We start from the raw sequence: 27,727 nt of genomic DNA, 5'->3' as shown, positions 1-27,727 counted from the left end.
AATAACACTACAACAATTTTAAGGAAAAGAAAAAGAGTTTAGTGTGGTGTATAAACAATTTCTTGCCGAGTGTTGATAGTTAATAGCTGTTGTGAATAAAACAAGGCAAAATTGTACTCACCAAGCCATAAAGTTTAGTAAAGTTCTGTTCAAAATCGTGTTTCTCCCTCTTCTTTCCCTCTGTTTCTTATGACAGGCGTGGTCTCACAGCAAAAAAATGTCCAGGCACGCCAGCCTTGTACTCAGCTTTTAAAGAGTGCTTAGAAGATTTTTAAGCTGTACTAACTGAATACATTTTCATGTTAAGGCAGAAATGTCTGTTTAAAATCAATATATAACTGAGTTAAGATGGGTTTCTTTATTTTCATTTAGTCCAACTTAATAAGTTATCAACTGATTACAATGTGTTCCTGTGACAAACTTAATTTTTTTTTTTATGCAGAAAAAGGTCTTGATTTTAAGCTTTACTTACTAACCCCATGAATCATTTTTTAGAGTGCAGCGTATCAAAAGATATTGGCCTTGACCAGCGTTTCTGAGGCAGTCTCTAAAAAGTTGAAAAAAATCTGAAATCAACAAAAACAAAATGCACTGATGGAAAACTTAGCATTCTACATCCCTATGAACTCATTTAGAGGTAGAAAGATAAACATATTTTTAAAAAAATCTCTTGAAACAATTTAAATGCTTATATTTTTAGAGAGTAGTCACGTAGACCTAAAAAAAATAATGTGTTTTGGCACAGCTGCTGAACTGGCTTAATCCTATTCTTTCACACTGGTGTGTTTTCAGGAACTCAGGTTGAGGAAGGCTAAACTAGACATCCTTATTTCTAGACCATGACTTAAATCTAACAAAGGTTAGTGATCAGCATTTAAATGCAAATCTCAAATTAAAGATATAATTCAACAGCAGACTTACTGATAAAGTACATAAAGCATAAAAACTTGATGATTTCAATTAAGGAGATATTTAATGCAAAGTTACTACTTTTTACATTCGAGTCTTTCTGCCACTTTTACACAAACATGTTAGTGACACCTTTTAAAACTCAACATTGTTTTAGACACCCTCTTCAGTTTCAACTCAAAAACATTTTGTAAAGCTCAACATGTAATGATGAAGACCATTTATAGAGGCAAAGATACTTTATCTGCATTCCAGTGTCTGAGATAGAAGAGTAAGCTTCAGTTTATAAAAGCTCTGATGAAGCTGATACTCCTCTGACCTCTACAGTGGTTTGTTGCTGTCTGGGTCGTGAAATGCCCCCAGAATACCCTGAGATGGTGTTAAATGTGTGTATGTGTGAGAGAGGGACAAGAAGGAGGGGGACAGTCTTCCAGTAAATCAGCTCCCCAAATCCCCTCCTCGTCTCCAAACACTACATGCTTCACTCTTAATTCTCTCACACTCCTTACTCATGCGCACATATGAATCACACACATTCATGCACACACATGCTCACTAACACAAGCTGCTGATAATATATCTGCGTGAGTGTAAGGTTCATTTACATTCCCTTTATGCATTAAAAGAGATCAGCACATTTTAAGTGAAACATTCACCACTATACTCATTTGTCATTTACGTTGGGATGGACATCAAAAAGGCATCCACTACAGCAGCTTCATAGCCCATGAAAGGGGAAAAACAACAGCTTTAAACCCTAGACTGTATAACACATGGACATAGCCTCAGTGATGTCATCTGTTGATTTTTGAAGCAACCTAGAGAGGCTGAGTTGAGGTAAACCCTTTGGCTGGACAAACTATTGATGATTTTCAAACCTTGAAAGATCCTGAAAAACCGTCCCCGGTTAAGTTATAGTTTGAGCAAAAATAAATGAACAATTTTTGGGCAAAATCCTGGTGTTATTGTTGTGGTAATGTTTGTGAGCCATAAAACTATGTAAGATCTGATTGGTGATGCTACCCAGTCTGCTCACTGTCAGGCAGTCCAAAAAAGAATTTAAATATTTAAATAAAATATCGTGTTCGTTATTTATGATTCAGTGTCTTGTAAAATAATTGTTTTGACACCACACACTTGAGGATTATTTGGACAAATAATCCTTTGTGACAAGCCTTGGCACAGGAGATGCCCCCCACCAAATAGTCAGGCAGGCAAATGATGTTTAAAATTGGCTTTAAAAACAGTTACAACATGCCAGCATATCAGTAAGATCCACTGCACCCTATTGCATAACTCTTAAGCCTTTTTTATTCATCTGTTGTTAATCTACACCATAGCGTAAATTGTTGGTTTTCGTAGCCCTGAACTCTACGCAGAAGCTGCCATCCAATGAGCGCCACTCCACTCTGCTTCGTTTAAGATATGCTGGAGGTCTATTTTCAGCACTGGCTGATGCCAAACTCCGTCAATCCACATAGAACAGATCGATCCAAACAGCAGGAAAAAATGTGCACAGACTCCTGATCTTTAATCATCCCCGTATACACGTCAGGTCTCATCCTGCTGAACAAGCAAAAGGTCATCAGGGGGTCAGTGGGTCACTGAGCTACAACGCCACTATTGTTGAGGCAAAGTTATTTTACATGAAACCACAGATCCCTTGTGGAAAACATGAACCTTTCAGCTTCAAACAAAATCTGCTGTTCAAAACAGCAAGTCAACCCCCAAAATAATCTGGTGTTGAAATGCTATTGAACTTGCAGTTCCCCCAAGGTCTCTGCCCTCTCATCTCAAGCTGGTCAGGGTTGGGTTGTGAGCTTAACATTGCATTGCATAGTGTTGCACTGTGTAATGTGTTGCATAGCCTTGCAAAGGGTTGCATAGCTTTGCATAACCTAGCGAGTTTTATTGTATTTTGTAACGTAATGTTGGGTTGCGTAGCATTGTGTTGTGTAGTGTTGCGTTACATAGAGCTACTTTGCATTACATTGCATAGCGTTGCATTGCATTGCATAGTGTCGCCTAGCAGTGCCTGGTGTTGTGTAGTGTTGCACTACGCAGCATTGCATTACGTTGCATGGCATTGCATAGCGTTACATTGCATTATGTAACATTATAGTACGTTGTATTATGTTGCCTAGTGTTGCGTTATGTAGCATTGCATTGCTCAGCATTGCATTTTCTAGTGTTGTGTAGCATTGTGAAGGGTTAAGTAGCGTGGTGTAAAATTGTGTTGTGTAGCATAGCATTGCATTCCATTGAATACATAGTGTTGTGCTGAGTAGCATTGAGTTCACTAGCATTGCGTTGTGTAGCGCAGCTCTAGACATTTCCGTTTTGCAAGGTCACTCACCTTTGGTCAGAGCAAAACCACAGCGCTATGGAACGCAGCACAGCTGGTGTATGTGGAAATTACTCTCAGCGTAACATCTACAGGCATAGTGTGTAAACCATTGTAAACCATCTTTTTCTTAGCCAAAAGGGCAGCAGCTGCTGAATATTTATCAGCTCATACATTATATGCATGGTTTCATTCAATGGTTTCCTTTACAACAAAAAAGCAGAAAAGAGGCAGAGTATTGCAGATACACCAATGCAGGAGTCTGTAGAGGTCATGACGGCATTGTCTACAATGGCATAGGCTTCTGTGCTATTGGTACAATGTAGATTAAAGGCCAAACCAGGCTGAAGTTTATATATAATCATAATGGATGTGTTATTAAAAAAATCACAGTAAGTACAAGTGCTGTTAAAGATATAAGGTATTCAGACCAAATTTGTTGGCAAAACCAGGCTGTACATATTTTTACTCTGCTGTCCAAATGTGTATTTTCATAGGAGTGTGTGTGACTTTAGGGCTTTTGGAGCCATTCTCAAGTGGACACTTGAGGAACTGCATTTTGCACCTCTGTACTGGCCACATTTTCAACATTGGCCTGTTTCAGACATTTTTATAAGTTGTTTGATCTAACTGTACTTAATTTAACAGGCTGTAGCAGCACCCTTGGGAGCCCAACTTCTCTCACTAATGATTTTTTAATTTAACACAGCTGAGTCATAAACTGCAGTAACACACCTGGAAGGCATTCTCTGTTATCGCTTTACGTAAGGACCTCTTATCAAAGAAAAAATAGTAAAAAAAGTCAGGAAAATATGGCAAAGAGGTGGAAAAAGGAGAGAATGGGGAGGGGGTGCATCCAGAAAGTAGGGAAGAGGAGGAGTCCTTTCTCAATAGTTTACACAGTACAGGGACATAAAGCCTCCCTCCCTCTCCTCCCCTCACATTTACTACTCTTTCCATGTTGTTTCTTCTCTCCCCCACCACCAACACCCTCCCCCTTTATCCCTCCCTTTCTCCTCCCTCCTCCAGTCAAGCACGGAGGAGTGATCAACCTGAGAGTTTAAACAAACCAGAGCACCGACAGAGCTCACAGACTCTCACAGCTGCTCTGTGCTGAGGAAACTTCAGTGAGCTGTATCGGAAAGTGGAGCTCAGATCGGGTGAGTGGAGATTACCTCACTGTTTTGTTTTATGGCTGTTGGGAAACCTACTGGCCCAAAGAGATACGTTTTTTTTTGATACTCTGACTCCTTGGTTCAAATTCTGTAAAAGCAGAGTGAGTTGTTTTATTGGAGATTTTGAATAAAGTCATCTAATTAGAGCTTAAATTTTTTAATGTTGCTGCGTTTCCCACAGGTTTAGACGTTTCCATGGTTGGTTGGTTCTTTTAAGGGTCTTTACAGTTGTTCACAAGCTAAAGGTCAAGCCATCTCCCTTTTGTGCTTCAGAAAGACAACAAAGTGAGACATCTCCAGCTGGAAAGGAGAGCCTGTTGGAGGAGAAGAAGCCCTAGACAACTGAGTGAGGATATAACAGACCAGACATTTGCTCCCCTCTGCAAACTTTCACCTAACAACCCTTGTCCATCAACCCCCCTCCTTCCCATCCCCTCAAGCCAAACCCTCAGCAAACTGTCTGAAGCCACATTCCCCACTGACAAGAGGATCTAACATTTACTGGCCTGTTTACAGAGAGCCACAGCGGATAAAGCCTCGCCAATGGAAGCCCCAACCCTGGCTGAGATGGGAGACGTGTGTCACCCCTGCTCTACCTCTCCAGACGAGGAGACAGTGTGTGATGCTCTTGCTCGTTTTGAGAACACGCTCAGGGACGCCATCAGGGAGATCCATGTGGACGTTGGTGCCTTTAAACTGGGCATGGAGCGCCGTATGGACGAGACAACCAACCTGAGCGGGCCTTTGGGACGAGCTGTTGTGCAGCTCCAGCAGGAGAACCTGCAGCTCAGGAGTCAGCTGGAGGCTCTGACCCGACAAGTGGAGCTTCTGAGTGGGATGACGAGTGACATGGGCAGCATGCTCAACAACGGCCACAGCAGTCATAATCAGAATCACACAAATCATCTGCAGGAGAACCATCAGGAGATAAAAGAGGTGATCTATGGGAAGGGGGAAGCTCACACTCAGAGCCATGGTCGCCTCCACATTCAGTCCAACCACAGCGGACTGAGCAGTCAGTCCAGTCCTACATCACCACCTGTAACCTACTCGTCCTCCCCAAGCTCTAACAGTCCCTCTGTTGGCTCCAGAGTCTCCTCCATGGTGACAGGCCCGGTGTCAAGCAGCAGCCCATCAGCTGCTCGCTTCTCCAGCCGAGCCACATTTGCTGTGTCAAGCAAGACCAATGTAAGTACTGCATGTTTGTAGAGAAGAGGTGCCCTTTATCGATGACTAGCCAATGATTTAACACTTACTGGCTCATAACACTATTGATTATGGATGTTATAATGTCATCATCAATTAATACAACTTTAAATTCAGACTGGTTGAATTGTCTTAATTTTTGACTTTATTTTTGGACAGTCATTTGTCAATACCCTGGTTTAATCTTTCTGTATTTCTGCACGTTGTCTGGAGAACAACAGATGTGATACCACTGGTAAATATTACATGCATGATATTGTTAGCATGATATTGGCAGATGTTAGCTTAAAAAGGGAATTATCTGTATTGGTAGATGTGAAAATTTCAATATATATTTACAACTGCTATTTTGGCAAAAAAAATCTGCCTGTATCAGCTGTACATACTGGCTATACGAAAAAGTTAGTAAGACTCGACCAGCTGAAGTCTTGTCTTTATCCATCATTATTCCTTACACTTTGAAATGTGTGTTATGAATTGAACTTTTCTCATTTGCTCATCCTCAGTAATCATGGGGCAGTTTTGTGAAGCATTGCCAACAGTTCAAGCCAGACCAGTAAAACACAAAGAAACACATTAGAAAATGGCCAGATTTTGAAGACATTATGAATATTGTGCTAGAAACTACAAATATATACACCATAAAATCTGAGTTATAAGTCAGCCTGCTGCAGCCTTCTTTTTCCCCTCCCTAGTGGAACCCAAAAAGGGTTACACCGTCGTCATGTGACCTTCACTTTCTATGCAGCTGTGTCGCTCTTTTAGTCCATCCATTCATTTTCTCATCCCGTTGGGGGTCGGGAGAGGCTGGAGCCTATCCCAGTTGTCATTGGGCAAGAGGCAGGGTACACCCTGGACTGGTCACCAGTCAATCGCAGGGCTGACATGTAGAGACAGACAACCAGGTATGCTCACATTCACACTTACAGCCAGTTTAGAATCACCAATTAACCTACCAAGCATGTCTTTGATGGAGGGAGGAAGCTGGAGAGAACCCATGCATGCATGGGCAGAACATGCAAACTCCACATAGAAAGACCCTGACTGGGAGCAAACCTTAGACCTTCTTGCTGGGAGGCAACAGCACTAACTGTGCCGCCTTGCAGTCCATGCGCTCTTTTAGTGCCATCTGTTTATACTGTATGCAGATTATACATATACTAGTTATAATACAGTTGTTGATCTTTTAGCCTCCAGTGATTGCTGTGAGACAGACTTACGGCCTCCATCCCTGACTTTTTGCCCCCCCCCCCCCCGTGGAGTGTTCTCAGTCAAATCTTTATTTGCTAAGAGGTTCTGTATACTCCCCATTTTCTTTAAATACAAAGTTATGACCTGACAGGGGGAAAAAACGGTTAAAAAGTGGCACTAACCCTTCCGGTTTGGTTGCTGTTATGTATTCTAGCACATTCTGAGCAGTAAAGCCAGTGTGGCTGGTTGCAATACACAATGAATGGGAATGAATTTTCATCTACGGTGTGTAAAGTCTTGTGCGGTCTATGAGAGTTGCAGCTCCACACAGTTACGGTAATGATGTTGCGTGTCTCAGCACTTTATACTGGTGTATCAGTCATCCTGGTGTAAAAGCCGCAGCCAACTTTTTAGATGAAAATTTGGTATTTAAAGTTCTGGTTATACACCAGATATTATGATATATTTAATGTCAGCTTATAGACATTATTAGGCATTTGTAGACTTTCTTTGTGCTGGTCATAGTTTTTAGGAAAAGGGGATTCACATTACAGGCTGCATTTTACCAAGTTGGCAGAAAATAAAATGTGCATAACACAACTTAACTTTGCAATGGACATGCATGGGCCCCTGTGCAGCTAGGCCCCAGAAAGTTCTCCCTTTAACCCCCCTTATGGGCAGCCCTGCCTAATGTTGGTCATAGAGTTCAGTCAGCACATAGCTTGCCATATGTCTGCTGATGAATGTAGCTCTACTGTCATTGCTCGACCAAGTTTATGGTCCAGTATCTGTAACTCTGCAGTCTAATGATGGAATAATAGATGGGCTATGACATTTACAGCTGTTTGCTATGCAAACAATCTGACAGTAAACTGGACAGAGGAACACAGTATGAAGTTTGAATGAAGACAGCTTTTGAATCTATCCTTCATGCTGATGATGCCATCATCCTTTTCATCCATAATTCAACATACTGAGTATATTTCCACAAAGAACATGCTGTCTCACACCTTGCTGATCAAAATAAACTACCACCACTTTTTGTCTTGACTGTTGCTTTTCAGACCTGCTGTATATCTGGGAAGGATCATTTTTAGTTTGTTATCTCCTGGGTTGAAGGTGCCTGGTATATTTGTACTGAGCCAAATTTCAAATTCAGTTGCCAAATACTTTGCGACATGGATTGAAATAGGATTTATAATTGCAGAAGAGGTAATCCAGTAAATTTGATGTAATTTACTTCCTGAAAAGGCTGCTGTGACAAAGTGCAGCATTTAAGTGTGACCAAAGTCCTGTTGTGTTGTTGTCTAGTTTGTGGATGTGTCATATGAGGCACTGGTTGTGTCTCTGCGGTTTCACAATAGCCCTCCAGCGGGATGTTAAAGGATTTATGAAGTACAGTAACTTGAGTCGAGCAGACTCCAGGGATGTGAGGTTAGTGTGGCTGTGTGGTTTTTCAGACCTGACTCAAATATGTGTAATAAGTGTTGTGAAATGAAGGCTCTGCTTAGTCATAACTGTCATACCCAAATTTTGTGGGTCAAGCTTTGCGGGATTTTACATTTTAGTTTCACCTGGATGAGAAACTGGTTTCAGTAAAAAAAGGAAAAGAAATCCCAATCTCTGGATTTTTAAAACTCAAGGCTGAAAAAAAATCAATCACTGGCGAGACTGTTTTTGAGTTCTTGGAGAGCAGATGTTTTTTCTATCACACGGGTGTATCAAAGCTGGTTTCATGTTGTGTCTGTGTCTGTCTTACATCATAGATAATCACTGGTGGTGACCAGACAGCCAAAGTTTCTGAGTTATTATCAGGAATAAATTTTTACTGTTGCAGTGGGATGCTGCTCATATGAGTATGTCTTTTGGACGTGTAACTCATCCAGGAGTCCCTTCATGTTAATTACACAGTCACTGTTTCAGAGTTGGATGTTTCCCCCCTTGGCTTGTTTTGGTTGTGATTAAAAACCTAAAGAGAGAATATCTTAGCTCGTATCTATCCTGTGGTTGTTGTATCACTCAGCCATGAGATGAGTGTGCTTTCTCTTAAACTTGTTTTGACGTAAAGGGTCGTCACATCTGAGAAGAACTTGTTTGTGGCATGTCTTGATGTAAAACTAAAAATTAAAGAGAACGTGAGCTGAGGAAGATTAAAAATGTTTTTGTCAGGGGTTTGAGTTTGTTTCCATGTTGCAACTCTTCAGGAATTTTGTGAAGCAAACATTAACCGGTCTCTTCATTAGTTCCAGGAACTAAGCATGCTTGCTGTTTGTTTTTCACATTTATTTCAAAGCATTTGTGTGACACACTAATTTCCACCCTCCATCTGTGTGCTTGGGATGCTCATTAAGGCTGCATATGCCACTACTTCTGGATGCTTTTGTACTGCTTTTCTTGAACCCCAACCTTTAGGAATGGGAGTAAAACACCTAATTTGTGTTTGTAACATTGACTAGTTAGTTGAAGTTCTACTTATAATGCCAGTTCTTGGAATGCATAGTGCTGCAAGGATGACATATTGTTGTTTGTTAACCCAGAAGTTAGCATCATGGTGGTTCCATCGACAAATAGCCTTTGAGTCTTATTCAGTGGGCTTGGATTGTAGCAGAAATCAAAGTTGGGCTGAAAAGTTTATGAAACTTTATGAATGAACAGTCTTGGCATAGTTTTTAAGTGTAAATATGATCAGCAAAAGTAAAATGCTGATGATAGACTGATGAAACTACACAATGGTCGACTTACTTCAGTGTCACTTAGAGATGGGCCATACCCAATCCACTATCGGTACTGGGTCTGATATTTGCATTATTTATATATCGAACATTGGACTGGCAGTGCCAATCCACGTCAACTGTACAAATTCTAATGTTTTGTTGGGATGTGAACGCACTGCATGGTAGCATGCATGTGTTGACAATGCGGTTAGTGTAGCATCAAGCTATATGAGAAACAACAGCTCATCATCATACACTCTGACACTAAAGACAAGTCAGAAGAAAACCCAGACATCACCCATTTTTGTGGTGTGATTCATATGAAGCACAATAATGAGGTAAAAGGTTTGTTCTCTCTAAGGTTTATATCTGCTTTGCCATTCCATCTGTGGTCATCAAATGAGCTGCAGGGACTCGTATTATAATGGCTTAAACAACTGTTGAAAATAGTGTTTTAACTCATGGTTCACTGATTTTAGGTCCAGGATGATCATTTAAAGAAGCAGGCTGTGGTGTTTAACAAGGTTAGAGAAAGAGAAGGTGACAGCGGGACTGACTGTAAACATGATAGCTGCTGCATAAGCAACGTTAAATCAATGATAAATTTAGGACTTCCACTAAAAGTCTGTAGTTATTTCCCTTGACTGTTTTTATTGTGAATGACAATATTAGCAAGTAAATTGTTTCCAGTATGAGCTCACACTTTTGGCAATTTTTAGTGTGAAAACCTATATATGTATATATATATATATATGCATATTTTCCTTTTATACAGTAAAACACCTTTATTTTAAGTGATCCAGTTTGCTGTTGTAGTCCTGTGCTGCTGTTGGTTGTTTGCAGTTGTTGCTGCTATTTTTACAGGACACTGCAGATTGAAATATATAATTTAAAGGCGTTACATTTGTTGTTGCTACCTGTTTCTATGTGAAGCCAGCACAAAGTTTGATTAATTTATTGGGAATTATATTAAATTTTAAGCTTTCTAAAACATTTTTTGGTCTTTGAAAAACAAATACAGTTTCATGTTTACTAGAGCTTTGTGTAACCTTGTACATAATACCACCAAAGACAACAATAATATTTATTATTTAAAAGAAAAAATACCAGGTATCAGTACTGATGCATCAGAATCGGATCTGAACTGTAAAAAAGTCGATGGGCCCATCTCTAATATCACTACAACTATACTTCACACTTTTATTTGATACTTTTATCTCATAATATAGACTTTCTTCTTAATTTGACCAGCAATATGTAAAGTTTAACTATGACTAGTTTTAAGTGCAAAACACATTCCAGATGAAAAGTAGATGAGTTTGCATGTTCACCACAATGATATTTAATGTCACCAACAAACCCTGCAGTCCTGGTTAGCTACTTGTTAGCATGCTTCAAAATGCTTAATTTTATGTCACAGAAAAATACTTTTAAATCTCTTGAGCTGGTGTTTATCACAGACCTTATTTCAGGCATCTAACAAAAAAATATTCAAAAAAATCCCATATACTTGGAGACAATGGAACCAGACATGCTGAAATCCTAACCCTCTGGGTTTAGGACTCGTTGGAGCACCACTCTTTTCTCTGCTTGTTTGTTTACAGAGAATCATATGTGACTGAGGCTTTGTTGAATTTTTGTTGAAGATGGAGCTGTTAAATACTAAACTGCATAAAATCAGGATGTGATTTTCCTAGATCATGAAATTGGATAATTAAAAAGCCTAATCAAAACCAGGATACAAACTTACATATATAGTCAGCTTAGAATACTGGAACCCAAAGGTGTATAAGCTTAGCACACCTGGCCCCACTGAGACATTTAGTCACACTCATACCTGACGCTGCACCGAAATGATTTCTGCACCATACTCAGTCATCTCTTTGCTCTCCTTTATACTTTTAGCTTGCCATTGCTCACAGATTTTGTTCAATTTAACAAACAAAAGCAGGACTGGAATATGAAATATGCCTGCCTTGTGTCCTTTATCCAATGCTTTTTAAGATAATCTAAATAAAGCCCACAATTCGTTGTTCAGTTATCCACATGAAAGGTGACAGAAATAACCATGTAATGCATGAATGAAAGGAGTTGAGAGATTAAGTGCAAATCTGGCTCCCTCCTCACATCTGCACAGCCGGCCAATCCTGTGATGTGGGTGTGAGTGTACTACGGTAAAGCTGCATAAATCACAAAGTTAAGAAAGGTGTGAGGGGTGGATTATTTCAAGCTTTAAACTTTAAATAGTGCAACTTTGTCATTTTTTGCTCAATGGCCTCAAACCATTCTGCAGATTATTTCAAGTGTAAAATCATGAATCACTTTTAACACCTATTCATTCATGTGAAAAGTTGTTATAAGGCTCATATATGCTCTACATTTGAAACGCATACAGATACAGATGGACCCTTCTGTCCATATCTTTGTCATTTTGTAAATTTTTTCGTCAATTCTCTTGGAGCTTACGGATGTAGACCTAACCTATCTAGCCACCCACAATCATGAGGGCAGTGTTGGCAATGAAGCTAACAGTTCAGCACAGAGTAACAGAACTCAAGGAAGAAGAATCTTCTGAAAAGACACCCTCTCACACACCATTACTGTGAAATGCTGCATCTGTCAGACACTTTCAAAATAAAATCAGATTACTCTTTTGGTAAGGTTAGGGTAAGGTTTAAGGTAAGAGTTATGCTGCCAGACATTTAAAGCTAAAATCAAACCTACAACACCAAATTACAAAACATTTAATAAAGCCAAGTAAACAGTCTGTCCTCTCTGAAATCTCTAACGTAGCAAATGTAGCTTACCTAGCTAACTGCGTTAGCTACATAGTTAATGGAGCTATGTCCCTAACACAGCCAAAGCCAAAGCTGACAAGGCTTATGAAAATCATACTAAAATACGTTATACTTTATAAATAAAGTTCAATTTTATTTTTAAATCTAAAAATGTAACTCCACTTTTTTAACATATTTTCCCCCTTGGTCTGTCTTAGTTTTGCAACTTAAGAAAACGAATGAACCTTGTGTAGTTGTGATTTGATTAAAGAGACTTAAGTAAAGACAAGTGATCAACAGAGGTAGACAACACTGAGTGTCTGTACCTCACAACTATCAACACCACCACAGCCTGAGAGCACAACTGCCACACTGTTAGCAGGAAGAAGAACTCCATGTGGTGAAAGCAGGTGGTACTTAAAGACCTACACAGCAATACAGAAACTACATTCTGCAGACTTTGCTGAAAGCAGCAAAGACCATCTTGACAAACCACAGTTTTAACCTTTTTCCCCTCTGGGAGGCCTAAAAAAAGGACCACATCATACATACTGGTGCAACTTACCCACCAGAGATGTAAATTACAAGTACCTGCCTACTCATATAGATACAACTGCTGAAATACACACACATATGCTGTGGTATTCAAGCAGACAGCAAACAGATCTCTAACTGATTTTTCAAGTATCAGATTTACCTGTCAGTGTCTAAATGATAATGATTTTTATTAAGTGTGACATTTATAACATGAGATAAACAGGTCTTCAAATGTATGTCAAACTGTGGTACTTTACAAGCACTCCAAAGCCTCAAGGTATCTTGAATGGCAGGAGGACGTCCACTGAGGATTTTATTTACTCTGGAGGAGCTCCACCCCACTGTGGAAAGTTAGACATTTATGAGGCGGTTATTGAGACTGTCCTTTTTGATTTAAAACAGAGTTGTTCCTTTGTGGAGCTCTGTGTTTTTTCATACCTAAAGAATCACAGCTGACACGCATTCCCTCTCAGTATCTCCACGTAAATCCTTCATGAAACTAGCTGTGATGGATCATTGAAAGCAGCTGATGGTGTTAATACTCCACTCTCGGCGTGTAAGTAAATAGCAACATTTATTCCATTTTTAAACTCTTGCAAGGATCGCCAAAACAATGTTAAAACCAAAAGCACTCTCCTGCGGCCTGTATGCAAATGACTGTTTCTCCTGTATCTGTAATTACCAAACTATGCGGTGGATACATCAGAGGAATGTTATCCGCCGTGAAATCATTCGGTCAGAGCTAAACAACACAAGGGCACCTTTGTTTCTGCGTGTCTGTGCCGTGGGAGATCCCCCGCTGTCAGCCAAACACACCACTGCAGAAAACACATGTCAGATCAAAACATGAGATGGAGGATATACTCTAAAATACAACAGCGGCACCAGGCGACTGTGATGGGAGGAGCCGGGTATGGAAGGAGAGGATGGTTTTTGACACAACAAAATCAAAACTGAAAGAATAACAGAATGCAAGATAAAGGTATATAATTGGATTTTATGATATGATATGATACAAATACACAAAAACAGCAAATAACAAACACAGCCAAGGATTGTGGCAGAGAAAATATATGACTACATGTTTTTGGCGACTTTTATTCGGTGTTGAGCACACAGAACATTGATTAACACCAATCCTGTCTGTCGGGATAAGCTGGATCAGGCCCAAGGCGCAGCTTATCAAGCAGCTGACCCTTCCCATCCTCACTCTCCCAAGCACGTCTGCATTAGGCACATTGTCTTTCCAAGGATAACTGAAATGCGCCAAAGAAAACTTGTCACAAATAAGTCCAGCTGGCGTTACTGGCCATCAGTCAGCATCCAGGCCTCACTAGAGTATAGTAACACCAGGAAAACGAAGGTCCGAATGACTTTTGTCCACACGCTCAGATACCGGGAATGTATTACTGTCTTGCTCAGCGAACCCACTGCCCCATGTGCGGGTCCAAGTCCTGGGCCCAGGACCTGGTGGGCAGGTCCAGATGCCAAGGTAGACTGCATGCATCATGGAGGTGGCAGCTGGGAGGATACCTGGATAGCTGGGGCATGGGCCTGGTGCAGGCCTGGTCAATGTCCATTAGGGACCCAGGGAAGTCCCTGACCTTACCTGTTCAGTCCTGCTGGAGGTTTTAATAGTCACTGAGGTCATGCTTCATGCTGAGCGGCGCTTTTGATTCAGAAAGCTGCTGATTTTTTCTGATGTTGTGGGACTACTTCTGTGGAATATGATTTTAATCTGATCACTATATTTCATAGTGTTGTTAGTGTGTTTTCTTGTGTTTTTTTTTTTTAAAGATTTATATTTGGGTCTTTTCATGCCTTTATTGGATAGAGGAAGGACAGTGGATAGACTCAGAAACAGGGAAGAGAGTGGGGAGAGACATGCAGTAAAGTACCACAGGCCGGATTTGAACCTAGGCCGCCCCAACATGGGTAGCGCCTTAAACCACTCGACCATCTGTGAGCCCGTTAGTGTGTTTTGTAAGTTCAGTGACATCACAAACACAGAAATGAGCCGGCTGGAGTTTGGTCTACCTGAGTGTAAAGGCTGAAATAGATTGGGAGCAAGGGAGCAACAGTAGATTGCACTGTTGCTCCCTGCAGGTGCTCCTTGCATTAGAACAGATGAGTGTTGAGACTCAGTTTGAATCATGCCACGGCCAAAACACACCTGTGCATAATCAAGCACTTTAATCAACCTCATACTCTCCTTTGCACACTGTGTACAGGCCACTTATAGTCACATTATAACAAAATTTTTCCTGCCACTTGCTCACCTGTACATCAGAGACAGAAGAAGATCCAGTACATCAGTCTATGAAGTTTAGTAGGCTGTTCAAACAGGCCTGATTGACTCCACACACAGAGTTTGGCTGGGCTCCCATCTGAAGCTTTCACTGGCACAGAGATGTGTGTATGAGCGTCTGTCTCCCAGTCTTCTCTCCAGCTGTTACTCTGACCTGTAGAAACAACCCTCTTTCAGAGCTGCCAAAACACACCTGCAGCATGTCAGCATGATCCCGTTCATGTCAGAAACAGCTGCAGCTAGCACCTGTATGAATCATGAATGCATGCTATCTTTTATACTGAGCTGATCTGTTTTTTTTCTTTAATTCAAACATGAGTTCATAATGACAGATTTGAGCCTTTTCATCAGTTGAGTATTCAAAAAGTAATAACTGCTGCATGTGTAGGCTCATATCTTTATGCCTCTTTCCAAGGGCATAGTTTTACTGTAATATTAGAGTGTGCAGAGGGGCTGGGCTTTTTATATGAATTTCACATTGTTGCAAGATTTAAAGTTACAATATGTAGAATTTTTACACTGAAATGACTATGCTAAAAATGAATGTTCCTGTGTTATAATAGCTGAGTACTTAAATGATTTAAAACATTTTCGCTAGTTTTCAAAGCCAGAGAAGTTCTTGGTTGTAACAGGATGTCTTGTCAAACATCGAAACAGTGCTGTTCTGTTGCTGTATCTCTTTCATGTTTTTGTGCCAGTCACTTGCTGCTGACCTTACTGACATTATTCTCTAAGATCAGCTGTGAGTTTAGTCGCAAGGGCTCGTCCCTGCAACATAGAACTCCACTTCTACCAACCCTGTTTGGCCCCACTAGGCATAACCTGTAGAGAGACGGGACCAGATGCACCGCTCAGCTCCGTCTACCTCAACAGCTCACTTCTTGTTTTTAGATGGGGGCTCTGTTCATTAAAACTTCACTCCATAAGGCGCATTTATTAAAAAGTAAACCAAAATTTCAGTTTCATTGATGAATTTGACATAATGAGGGAGAAAAGCTGTTGAAAGTGCCCTTTCAGTCTGCTACAAGTTTCTCAGAGCATTCTGGGATCACTTACAGTGCAAACCAGGAATGCTACTATTAACAGCTTTTCTTCCTCATTATGTCAAATTCATGGAACCAAAACTTTGCTTTTAAGTTACATTTTAAATGAATACACCATATGGAGCGGCATTTCTATTAAGAAGTCTTCAATTCAAAACAAGAAAAAAGCAATGGAGGTGGGTGGATCTGGGCAGTGCATCTCTATTCTTTATCTTCTGCTATTATTTTGATAAAGAGACCCTGGCAGCAGGATTTACTGTGCAATTAATTCAGGAACACTCTCCTCAGAAATTTAACCTTTTTAATGCAAAATGGGCACACAGTTTTACTTGGCGGAGAAGGCCCTGCTTAAAAGATGCTCCCTGGGTTGGTCAAGCAGCATGATTTGACTCTCCAGGGAGTGCATGGCCAGAAGGATGGATAGATACATTTATGACAATGCATATTGAATATAATATCATTTGTTCAAGAGATATTGATCCATAGTAGTATGAATCTGTATATGTGGGTGCAACAAGCTTTATTCTGTAAAAGAGGAGGCTAGGATGGAGGAGGTTAAGCTTTGCCAGCAGCAGCAGCAGCAGCAGTGTGGTCCATCAGCATTAATACAAGCAGGGATTGTGAGAATTAATCACATGTAAATAGATCACTGTGTTGAAAGAAAGAGCTGTGATTGGCCATGGGAGCTGGGAGGCAGTAACTGGGATCAGCTGGCTGTCAGCTGATCACGACGGGGCGTATGACTACCACATCCTGCATGAATTAACACCAAGCTTCATCTGGAGTGTCATCATTCATGTGTATTTTTACACACCATATACCTGTTCCTCCTTGCTCCTTGAGAGATTTATTTCAGCAGCTGTAACACCTCATTTATTTTGGATAAGCGAGTTCTTATTTTATTTTCATTTATTTAACTTTTTTTTACCAAAAAAACTCATTGAGATCAAAAATGTCTTTTATATGGGTGTCTTAAGATGGTCATTGCTTTAAGGAGCAGAGTAAATAGAGGAAAAACTTCTGCAGATGGAGAGTCAGTAGGGCTGTACAAGATGGGAAACAGAAGCACAGGAGAGATTGCAGCTTACCTGGCGGTGCAGGTGTAGAATTTTTTTTGCTTGGTTTTTCTTAAGAATTTGAAAATTACATGGGGCAAACTTACTCAGCTGTTTGTGCACTCCAGTCAATAGAGGGACTGACCTGACCAACATCTCCTGTAACTAATATACTCACCTTTTGATGAATACTCACACAACCTCATATCCAAAATACTGAACTTTTCCTTCAAGCTCCCTTCTTACTTCCTCACAGAAACATCCAGATTTCAGCATATCAGGGGGATTTTTCAATACCACCCCCCTCATAACTTCTCTGCTACAGGACAGAAGCTACCCATTGTCTCCATACTTCATAATTTAATTCAGTTGTGCCATTGAATGATTAAATATCATGACATCTGATCAGGGATTTGTCTGTGCATTTAACATGTATGTGGCTGATGAAATCCTGGATGGTGAGCTCTGGCCTCCATCTCCTACTACTATTACACAGCTCAACCTCGATGCTGTCTGTTTCTAATCTACGCTGACACATCTGTATGAGTAGCAGACTAAAGCAGAGCTCAGTTTAGTCACAGATTACTCATAAATGATACACTTGACTGATAAAAGAGAGCTGTGTTTTTTTTATTTATTTATTTATTTTTTTAAATTTCACAGTACAGGACTAAATCAGAAAAGGCATGAAGTGCTTCGTCCACAGGTGGTCGCCAAAATCGACACAAACCATAAGTTCATCACAGGAGCTTTAAGTTCCACATACAATTCAACTCCTGTTAATTAAAGGTTAACTAGCAGTTAATTCCTCATTAACAAGCGTTAGTTATCGTTCATGACCTTGTAACAATGCCAAGTTTCATGTGTCATTATGAGGTGCAACCTTTAACTTTAGTAAAAGAAAAAGTTTCAACTTTTATGTAAGGATGTGTACTTCCTGTGGAGTTTATCTCCTAGAGAATGACATCTGACACTGAACAGACTGCCTGTAGAAACTCCCCACACAGGCCGAGCCATCTCTGACTGTCTTCATCTTTCTACCCGAACCAATCTGTCCATCCATCCCTGCCTCTGTGGCCCTTTCCTCACCCTTTCTTTCACCCCTCCCCCATCTCACCCCCCAGTCGCCCCCACCAGAGCTGCACTTAAAGCTGGATTCCTGGCAACCCCTCCCTCCTTCTTTGTGTCTATTAATACAGCCGTGATGGAGAAGAAACGATGCTGAAAGTTTTGTTTTTATCACACTCATAACTGAGCATAAGAACTCTACTGAATAATATCAGTACTGATGCAAACACTGTGCTGTCACTAGTTTTTCTTCTTTGCTTGCTTTTTGTCCTAACTCTTTTGTACGTCATTTGTTGCTTTATATGACTATAAAATTACTACAACATTTCTTGCACTTACATTTGATGCTCTGCTGCAATAGTTTTACTTCACAGAGGTAAATTTGGAGCAGTCTGGCCCTAAAATTTCCTTCAAGATTAATAATGTTGTATCTTAGCTCTGTTTTAAATTAATGTTGGTTTGACAGTGCAGACTTACTATAAATGCTCTTCAAACTCTGGTTTTGCACTAAGTTTTCTCTGATAAAGACGTGTGATTAAATAAATTTGGACTGATATGGGGGAAGAAAATAACTGAAAACGGGGAACAGCTGAAAGGAAAGAGAGTGTGTGTATTAGTGTGTGTGTGTGTCTCACATGCTGGGGGTTTAACAGAGGTATGCAGCCACTCCCTGGCTACCCCTGGCTCTCTTAATGACTTCCAGACAATAGGCCGTGTTCCCGTCATCATCTCTTTGGAAACAGGTTAATAACTGACAGCTCGTCCTCCCGTCCTCTGAGACTGGAAGTCAACTTCAAGAATCAGTTTAAAGGTTTTTTTTTATGTCTCCAATTATAGGAGGGTGACCCACATACAGCATCTACCGTGGGCTTTTAAAGGCTCAGGAGAAGTGGGAAAATAACCCAGAGTCCATTTATGTAACCGACAGACACTGAGAGGATGAAATTTAGAATTGTAAAGCATCCTGGAGGGGAACAGACGGTCTGTTGTACATTACTGGAAGCCTTTGAGGGTAATGGGAGCAGAGCAGTGATAGCATGCAGTAGGCTTACACATGCACAGTAATGCCAAGCTATTAGGCAATTCATCTGGACTGTTCTTGTCCCAGTGTACATGTGCAGCTGAAGAATCAGTTTTACTGATGAGTGTATGTTCACTTCTGCTACAATATATGGAAGTTAGCGAGCAACTAACTGGGTGTATGTAAGACAGTGACAACGTGGACAAACTTCACGGTTCTGACTATTTCATTTGTACACTACAATAGTGGTTCTTAACTAGTGGGTTGGGACCCACATGGTGTCACAAAGGTGTTTTTAGAGGGTTGTAAATTGGTGCCTAAAAAAAAATGTGGCAAAGAGTCTTGACATATGGAAGTCCTAAGCGGATATACATTCATGCTTTTTAAGTGGCACTGCTTGCTTGCTGTCAGGACACCACGTAAGAACCAGTATTAGTAATTGATCTGATTTTGTTGCTGACACTTGCTCTTGTCACATCCAGCTTGGACAGGGTATGACTGTGCAAAGTTGGTTTGCAAAATGTGGCCAGCATTAGGTGCTGGCATTGCTGTTCTGTCATCATCTTTGCAGGTTACTATCCACATTCTTGTGCTAAATACGGTTCCTCTGCTTTCGTTTTATGTAAGCATAACCTGAGACAACATCTGGACCACTTTATCCCTATTTTCTAGATCAAAATGATGCTAGATAACACCGTTCCCATGAGATGCTATCGCTGCTATCAGTTCACCGTTGTTGACGTCAGGCTTAAGAGCATTGTGGCAGCATTCCAATGGTCATTAATAACAGCTTCAGTGGCTACCACGGCTGGGCTGCTACTTCACAGTTTAGACCAGTGGTTCCCAACCTTTTCCAACTCAGGGCCCACTTTTAAGTCTCAAAAGTTTTCACGGCCCACCTCCGACCCCATAAATACAGAGGCCATATAATACATTCTCAGAGCACTTTTTTTGAATTGAAGATTGAACATAAAGGACTGAACTGAATACAGGAGAAACATGTTGGAAGGTCCACAGTCGCTAACACAGCATCTGTAACATGTTGCAACACCTTCAGTATAACAGTTTTCAAGGAGCTGTCCACACAATAACCTCTAGATGACAATAAAAGTTCCTATCTCTCATTTGCTTGCCACATGTCTGATACTTGAAGGAAAAACAAAACAAAATAATGAAAAGAATATTTGAACATTTTTAATATCCTTTTAAACGTAACTGAGTTTTAACATTTAAAACACTATTCTGTATATTTTTATTTCTATATAATTACCCCCCCCCCCCAAAATCATACTATTTTGGAAATGATTTGGCGGCCCACTTGCAATATCGGGCCGCAGCCCACAGGCTGGGAATCACTGGTTTAGACAGTGTTTGACCAGGATTGTGGACATTAACCAAGGCTTAACCGACTCGTAATTCTTGCGCTGACTACGATCCAAATTTAAACATTTAGCTATGTAGTCATGCACAGTGCTAGAAAACGTGGGGCTTTTCCAATTTTACTTTTGGCCACACCAATCCAAGTGTAAAGTAATATTACAGTAAATGGTTAAGAAACAAAGAGGCCCTCACAGTGTGTCAGCTCTGCAAAGAAAAGTATGTAATACTTAAGGCAGTATTCTGGTCACCATACCAGAATTCAACAAGACAATACTTACTATCAAACCCTATTGATACATGACTTGTTTCAATGGCCACAAAAATAGAAGTAGGCACCCAATATTGGGTATTTTTTTTAAACTTTCAGTTATCAAAAACTACAAGCAAACTCCTGCGCTCTGTCTAGATTGCACATGGACGGTGTTCTAATGTTTGAGTACTGAAAAACGTGCATTTGTCACTACCTGTAGTAAAAACTGTCTGGTCTGGAAGTGAAAACTTGCCTTCCTCTCAAAAAAGATATCGGAGGGCTTCTCTGATTTTGACTTTTAGAGACCTCTTTGCATCACCAACAGCTTAACAATCCCAGGTGCAGTTAGCAGAGAGCATGTGAAATCATGCCATTGGCAAAGACTAACATTCATTCTGTGTTTTTATGAAGAAAACTGTACAGTAGCTCTCACCTACAATTACAGTTTTTATATCCTCCTGGTTCAAAGACTGCATATTTTTTCTTCTCGACCCAAAGTGGTATCCCCCATGATTTTTCTAGTGTAGAAATTGCAGGCTGCATGAATGTATTTGAAGAACAGGTGGTTTCTGGGTATTTCTTCCTCTAAGAGGATTCCTTTGGAGACTCCTGACAGGAAATTACAGAGCAGGAGTCTCTAACTGCTTCCTCTGATAGCTGAGGAGAACTCTGATATCTGTGCAGGAGCTGTGTTTACACGTGATCAGACCTTTTCCTGCTGTGGTATCTTACTATAACTCATTCATTCATAGTCCTTCTGTCTGCAATGCAGTTTTGTTGGTTTTACAGTAAAATGCAAATTTACTGACTCAACATTGAGTGAAAACTGCAGACACACACTGGCACTCATTGGACGGTCGCCAGCCAGCTTTCATTACTTAAATGCTCCATTTCTACATCGCTTAAAGGCTCTGTGAAGCTCACATGTCCTTTCACAGAGAGAGAGGGAGGGGGAGATGTAAACAAAGGATGAGGGACTGAGGTTGGCTTATTATATAGAGAAATGAAAGAAAAACAGGTTTAAGACTGAGAAAATCCTCTCTGAAGGTGATAATCTCCACTTTGGTCTCACAATAGTTACATGAAATGATCTGGACTTCTCAAAGCATCAGTATGTAGGAGTTCAGGTTGGCTGCTTTTGCACCCAGTCATATGAGTACAACTGCACTGTCATAAACACAAAAAGGAGAATTACACTTCTTCCTCTTACATACAAACTCTTACATTACATTACTCTTACATTAAAACTCAAAAACTATCATTGAAATATTCTTTTGAAAAAGCCTAACATTTTCTTTACATCAGGGCTTTGCGTCACTGTTCTGAGTAAACTGTATGTTACCCAGCAGACATCAGTGAACCTTCATTACAAACTCTCCCTCCTGCAGCCAAGTCATCCCATCCTCACCTCACCCCGTCCCTGCAGAGTCTTTATCAAAGTGTCAGTGATGAAGACGCCAGATAAACAATACCCACCACTCTCATTACCACCTCCTGTTTGGACAGACAGGTTTCCCAGGACACCATGTCCCCGGGAAACAGCCAATACTATGGCATCTAACAGAAAAACTGGTACACATACCATAAGTGTTTAAATTTGTCACATGGGAGAGCAGCGAATTGTGTTTACTTTCACCTTAAACACTATTTTTCTACCAGATTTTTGCTTCATGTATCAGGGCAACAACTTGCTGGTACTTCAGTACCCTGTAATTCCATTTCAGCACCCCCAAATAATAACAGGATGATTTTTTAAATCTAAGAGGGATTTTGTAAACTTTTATCTCACAGTTATTGGTTTAAATTATGCATGAGTATAATCCCATTCCCTACTATGTCAAACTTATGTACCATATTAAGCCTGAAAAAGTGCCCACCTTCTCTTCCAACAGTTGGTTTCACTCCAAAAGCATTGTGACCCAGAATCAAAACAGTGAGTTGCTTAAGTTTTTATTGAAGCATTAACACATTAGATGTGTAACCATCTAGCGCCTTTCCCAATTCAGATGGTTTAGAGCAGTGGTTCTCAACTGGTGGGTCGGGACCCAAAAGTGGGTCGTGAAGCCCTTCTCAGTGAGTCATGAATGTGTGCCTTGGAAAGAATTGCGCCAAATTACCTATGACACTCCATAAAACATGCATGTTTTGTCCTGTTTCATTGTTTTGTTACAACATTTGTTCTGTCTTAGGTTCAAGCTCTGCTATTTTTTTATTTAATACATCTGATTGACAAAAAAAAATCTAAAATTTGAGTCACAGTTCTCCTTGGGGAGCTGATGGAGTGTACTGTGACTCAACTAGTTGAGAACCACTGGTTTAGAGCATCCATTATGAAACTAAGCTCAGTGGTTCCCCACCATTTTTCCCAGAGCAGATCACTATGAGGAGACACCACCTCTGTCAGAACTGAAATACACACACTAAAACTTTAGAAATAATAATTGGATTCAACTTCTGCCGAGGGTAAATGTTAAGTTAAGGTTAGGATACCGAAAAATTAAAAATCAGTAACCTAGCCTGTGTAACCTGAATATAAAATTGTTTACATACAGGAAAAAGCTTTTCCCCCATAAAAATAATCTAACCCAGCCAATGTAGCCAAGGCTAAAGCGAAATAATCAATGTTTTGTACATAAACCATGTAAGCAACGTAGCTAAATCTAAAGCTAGCAAAGTTATGTTAGCTGCATCATATAGCTGACTTGGCTTAATAACAAACATAGCTAGGGCTAAAGCTTAATAAGCAATGTTTTCTACATAAACCATGTATGCAATGTAGCTCAATCTAAAGCTAACAAAGTTATGTTAGCTGCATCATATAGCTGACTTGGCTAAATAACAAACATCGCAAAGGCCAAAGCTAAATAAGCAATGTTTGCTGAAAAAACTATGAAGGTAACAGAGAGAAATCTAAAGCTAACAAAGTTATGTTCGTAACATTAGATAGCTGACTTGACTAGATAACAAGCATAGGTAAGGTTAAAGCTAAATAAGAAATGTTTGCTACATAAACTATGTAGGTAACATAGCTAAATATAAATCTACTTAGTTACGTTAGTTACATAAGCAGCTAACTACATAGTTATCTACATAAATAACATAGCTAAATGTCAAGCTAAAAAACATTGTTATCTATGCAAGCTACATAGGTAACGTAACTATTTAGCTAAAGTAGCTAACTCTAAAGCTAAAGAAGCTATGTTAGGTAGGTAACTACTTAGGTAGTGGCTAAAGCTAACAAAGCTTCATTAGCAACATAAGCTCTTGTAGCTAATGTTGCTATGAAGCTAATGTGGCTACATAACTAATGTAGCTAATGCTAAAGTAAATAGTAGTATGCAAATGAGGGCTCACTTTAGCCTCATTAGCTATAGCTAAAGCTATCATAGTTACAACTGCCTATGTAGAAGGCTAACATTAACTACTGAGCTAGCAAAACTCTGTTAGCTTTAGCTAAAACTAATGATGTAAAAGCGAGCTACCCGGATTAGACCCCCAATTTTTGTCTGTTTTGTTTTTGAAATATTGTTTCATTTCTAATGTTTGTAATGTGTTTATTTCATAAATGTTACTGTCAGTCTTTGTTTATGATTAAAGTTGAATTAGAAAAAAAAAAAAAAAAAAAAAAAAAAATTCTAAAACATTGTACCAGCCAAATTAGTGGGGGTGTCTGAGGTCTGACATAGGTGGTCTGCAGCCAGACCACTCTCAAAATTTGAAGATCTCTCCTAAAGATGCCCTGACTATGACCTCTGCATGTCCTCTTCCCAAGATAAAATACTGACAACCATCTGTTCATGAAACATTTGTTTATTTATTTCTGAAGTTTATGAACTTATTTCTTGCCGGTGGACATTTTTATTTGCACGGGACATTGGTTGAATGTTGAACAGAAAAACATATTAAAAGTCCAGTGAAGACAGCAGAAAATCAAACTCTTAAACCCTCATCTTCTTCTTGTTCTCTCAAGCCCAGTGTGGGATTTTCCACATTCTTCTGTTTCATTTATTTCATCCAAACGTTTTATAGTTTCCCTCTCACAATGTAATGACGCAGTCACGGGGAGAAGAGGATTAGTGATTCCCAGAAGAGAGAAAATGGAGCTTTTGTCTGCTCCATTGCTCCTTTATGAGATTGTTATGAGAGATTTTGCATGTACCCGCTTTTATTGGTTTTCCTATGCTGTAGTGCTAAAGAGGCTGACAGCTGCTAAGGGACACCTAGACTGAACAACTGGTCAGTGCCTTCTGGGCCTCATTTGTCTCATTTCAGGGACAAATTGATTTGAAGCAAAATGTAAACACACCTCCTGTTTATCCATCAAGAGTCCCTTTAACTACACTGCTCAGCTTGATCTATTTTAGTGGCATCTGGACAAGATAGTTTCCACAGCAGGCCCCAAACACTTCAATACACACGTGTCTGCCAGGAGAAGGAAGCGTGACTTGGAGCTATTGTACTGACTGGTATGGGTTTGTGAGGCTGCACCAGCTCATCATTAAAAGGTGATGCCATCTTTAAAATTTGATTCCTAGTTAACAAGAGTATAGTGTTTCAGTCAAACCTTGATTACTGGCACAGATACCTTTTGCAACTGTTATCTTAATATCAATCTAAGGTGCTCCATCCTGCAAGCACTGCATGAGCAATTAAAATCTTACCTTCCTAATATGATTCAAGTACAGCAAAAATTACGAAAAAAATAACCTCCTACAGATAACAAATAATTGCACAATTTATCTCAGGGCACTTAAAAAAAGAAAAGGTTATGATAGCATTCTCTGTTAAATTGGTTAAAGAGATGCACCATAAACCACCCTGAGAAAGCCCTTTCCAACAATGCTAAGGAAAAAACCCTCCTTATAACAAGCAGAGACCTCCAGCAGAACCAAACTTTATAGCCTTCATTAGAGATAAGGAGCCTAGCCCAAACCCTGAAAATCAGGCCCATACCTGTTCCCTCCTCCACCAATCTTTAAGGCTGGCACAGTGCAGTCAAGGCAGGTAACATTCTCCCAGCATCTGCCAAATCCGCGAAGTGTGATTCGTCACTCCACAAAATAATTTCCAATGCTCACAGTCCAGTGTCGATGTGCTGCTACACCACTCCATCCAACATTTGGTACAGGACTTTGTGATGTGTAGCTTACATGCAGCAGCTCAGCCATGGAAACCCATACCATGAAGCTCCTGCTGTACAGTTTTTGTGCTTTCGTGCATTAATGCCTGTTGAAGTTCAGAACTTTTTAGCTATGGAATCAGCAGAGCCTTTGTGACTTTTACACACCATGCACCTAAGCAGTCGTTGACTCTGCCCTGTGATTTTAAATGATCTTCTGCATTGTGGCTGAGTTGCTGTTGTTTCTGTTTCTTTCTAATAATATCACTTTCAGTTGACGTGGAATATCCAGTTTGAAGTCAATGAGCTCTTCAGAAGGACCCATTTAGTATCAGAAATGTTTGTAAATGGAGACTGGATGACTAGGTGCCTGTTAAAACATACCTCTGGTAACAGGTCTGATTGAAACACCCGAACTCAATGATAAACAGGTGTGGCCAAATTTTTTTGGTCCATATAGTGAAGACAAAACAGGAGGAAAGGGGGAGATGGTTGGATAAAAACAGGCAGACAGTGGAATTAAAACCTATGATTTTTGTTCATGGTAAAACACATTTTTTCATATTTCACTTCTCCTATGGATGTGATATCTTCAATGGAAATTTGCACTTAGGTTAAGTTTAGGTATTGTGTGAACCATGGCTGCCATATTGGGATCGGGATATTCATTTCTTAGTCTTGTGAAACATCAACATTTTTGATGGTCAGGTTTGCTTTGGAGAACATAAATCTCTGAAGCAAATTGGTTTGTAATCCGTCCATTACCGTTCAATAAATCTAAATAAAATAAGTGGTTGATCTCATAGACTGTAAATAAACATGGATAAAGTCTGAGTAACATTACCCATCTGGTAAATGAAGGGGACTTTTGAAGCTTGTTGATGGCGGTTGCCAAATTGGAGATGCTGTCTCAGAATAACTTTGAGTCAACCTCAGACCAGGCAAAGAGCTGCAGATGACGCAGACTTTAAGCCTTATGGAAAACAGAGATATTTTGCCATCAACACAAATGACTCCTATCCCTCATAAAATTACAATCACGTAAAGTCCCAGTACAGTATGTACCCATAAAGACAGTAACTATTAAGACTGATTGTTTTTATGTATTTATTTTTAAATTCGGTAATAAACATATTTATTACTGCGATTAACATCCTGAGACCAGAGCTTTTTTCTGGAAAGCATTTTTAGTTTCTCCCACTTCTTTGGGATCAGTAGGACCTTATAGACTCAGTCTTTGAGCAGGAAGTAGTTCTTACCACAAATGATGTCCACATATCTTCTTAAGGTCCTGTTTCTGCAGAAAATACACAGCACTGGATCAGTCTTTGAGCAGATGTTTTGGCTGAGTGTCGGTCAGTAGGTCAATTGTTAAGGGTCTTCAGTCAGAAATGGTGTCAGTCTTTGAGAGAGGGATGGGGGGTCTTTCTGATGATGACCACAAAGACTAGTTGAGACAAAGTACAAAAAACTTAGAAGTTATCAAAAGTTGTTTTCAAATTGTCTCTTTTCCAAATCCACGTGAATTCCTGACTTCAAAACAAATTTCCCCTAAATTTATTTAAGCAAATTCTGAGAAATTTATGAAAAATATCCCCCAAAATTCTAAATATGGGGGAAAATTCCCTCA

At 39.9% G+C, this 27,727-nt stretch overlaps 1 protein-coding gene across 3 annotated transcripts in view; it reads left to right on the top strand.

The window, feature by feature from the left end:
* Positions 1 to 4,301: 4,301 nt before the first annotated feature.
* The window catches only part of smtnl (smoothelin, like), a 39,768-nt gene continuing 16,342 nt past the window's right edge, over positions 4,302 to 27,727 (top strand). For 2 of the 3 annotated variants that reach the window (XM_041808080.1, XM_041808064.1), the window contains exons 1-2: positions 4,350 to 4,413; positions 4,610 to 5,616. In XM_041808080.1, coding sequence (XP_041664014.1) covers positions 4,972 to 5,616 — 645 coding nt within the window. In that variant the 5' untranslated portion in view covers positions 4,350 to 4,413; positions 4,610 to 4,971. Of the gene's footprint in view, positions 4,414 to 4,609; positions 5,617 to 27,727 lie in introns of all 3 variants that reach the window. The other variant, XM_041808072.1, reaches the window with a different exon arrangement.

The sequence above is a fragment of the Cheilinus undulatus genome, linkage group 2 (genome assembly GCF_018320785.1).
Source record: "Cheilinus undulatus linkage group 2, ASM1832078v1, whole genome shotgun sequence".
Classification (NCBI taxonomy): Eukaryota; Metazoa; Chordata; class Actinopteri; order Labriformes; family Labridae; genus Cheilinus; species Cheilinus undulatus.
Note: the sequence above shows the minus strand (reverse complement) of the source record. Positions and strands in the feature narration are given on the sequence as shown.